The sequence below is a fragment of the Crocuta crocuta genome, unplaced genomic scaffold (genome assembly GCF_008692635.1).
Source record: "Crocuta crocuta isolate KB4526 unplaced genomic scaffold, BGI_CrCroc_1.0 C27785414, whole genome shotgun sequence".
In the NCBI taxonomy this organism is placed as follows: domain Eukaryota; kingdom Metazoa; phylum Chordata; class Mammalia; order Carnivora; family Hyaenidae; genus Crocuta; species Crocuta crocuta.
Window position 1 is genome coordinate 1 of NW_027546818.1, and position 632 is coordinate 632.

Below are 632 nucleotides of genomic sequence, written 5' to 3' on the forward strand. Positions count from 1 at the left end.
AGTGCCCTTCCCAGGGCAGCCTTCACATCCTTGTTCCTCAGTGTGTAGATAAACGGATTGAGTGTGGGAGTGACAATCCCATAGAAGAGAGCCATGATCTTCCCCCTGTCACGAGAGTAGCTAGAGGGAGGCTGGACGTACATACTGATGGCTGTGAAGTAGAAGAGGGACACCACCAGCAGGTGTGAAGCACAGGTGTTGAAGGCCTTCCAGCGACTTTCAGCAGAGCGGATCCTCATTACTGCCCGAGCAATGAGCACATAGGTGCCCAGGATGAGGGTGAGGGGCACCAGAAGCAACAGTGCCCCCAGCACGTTGAGCTCAGCCTCATTCACATGAGTATCAGCACACGCTAGTTTCAAAAGAGCAGGAACTTCACAGAAGAAATGGTCCACCACCCTGTGTCCACACCGTGGGACCAACACAGTGAGAGTGGACTGTACAAGGGAGTTGGCAAAGCCACTGATCCAGGTCCCAGTGGCCATGTGGATGCAGTGTCTGTGATTCATGATGATTGGGTAGTGAAGGGGCCTGCAAACAGCAGCATAACGATCGAAGGCCATGATGGCTAGAAGTATGCATTCGGTAGAACCCAAAGCCAAGAAAATGTACAGCTGGGCCACACAGCCCCC

At 53.3% G+C, this 632-nt stretch overlaps 1 protein-coding gene across 1 annotated transcript; it reads right to left on the minus strand.

The window, feature by feature from the left end:
- Nucleotides 1–7: 7 nt before the first annotated feature.
- On the minus strand, nt 8–626 carry LOC144218998 (olfactory receptor 2B2-like; the record flags this gene model as incomplete). The annotated part of the gene is made up of 1 exon (XM_077748995.1): nt 8–626. A coding segment is annotated over one exon (619 nt), but the record flags the coding sequence as incomplete, so codon positions are not given.
- Nucleotides 627–632: the final 6 nt, after the last annotated feature.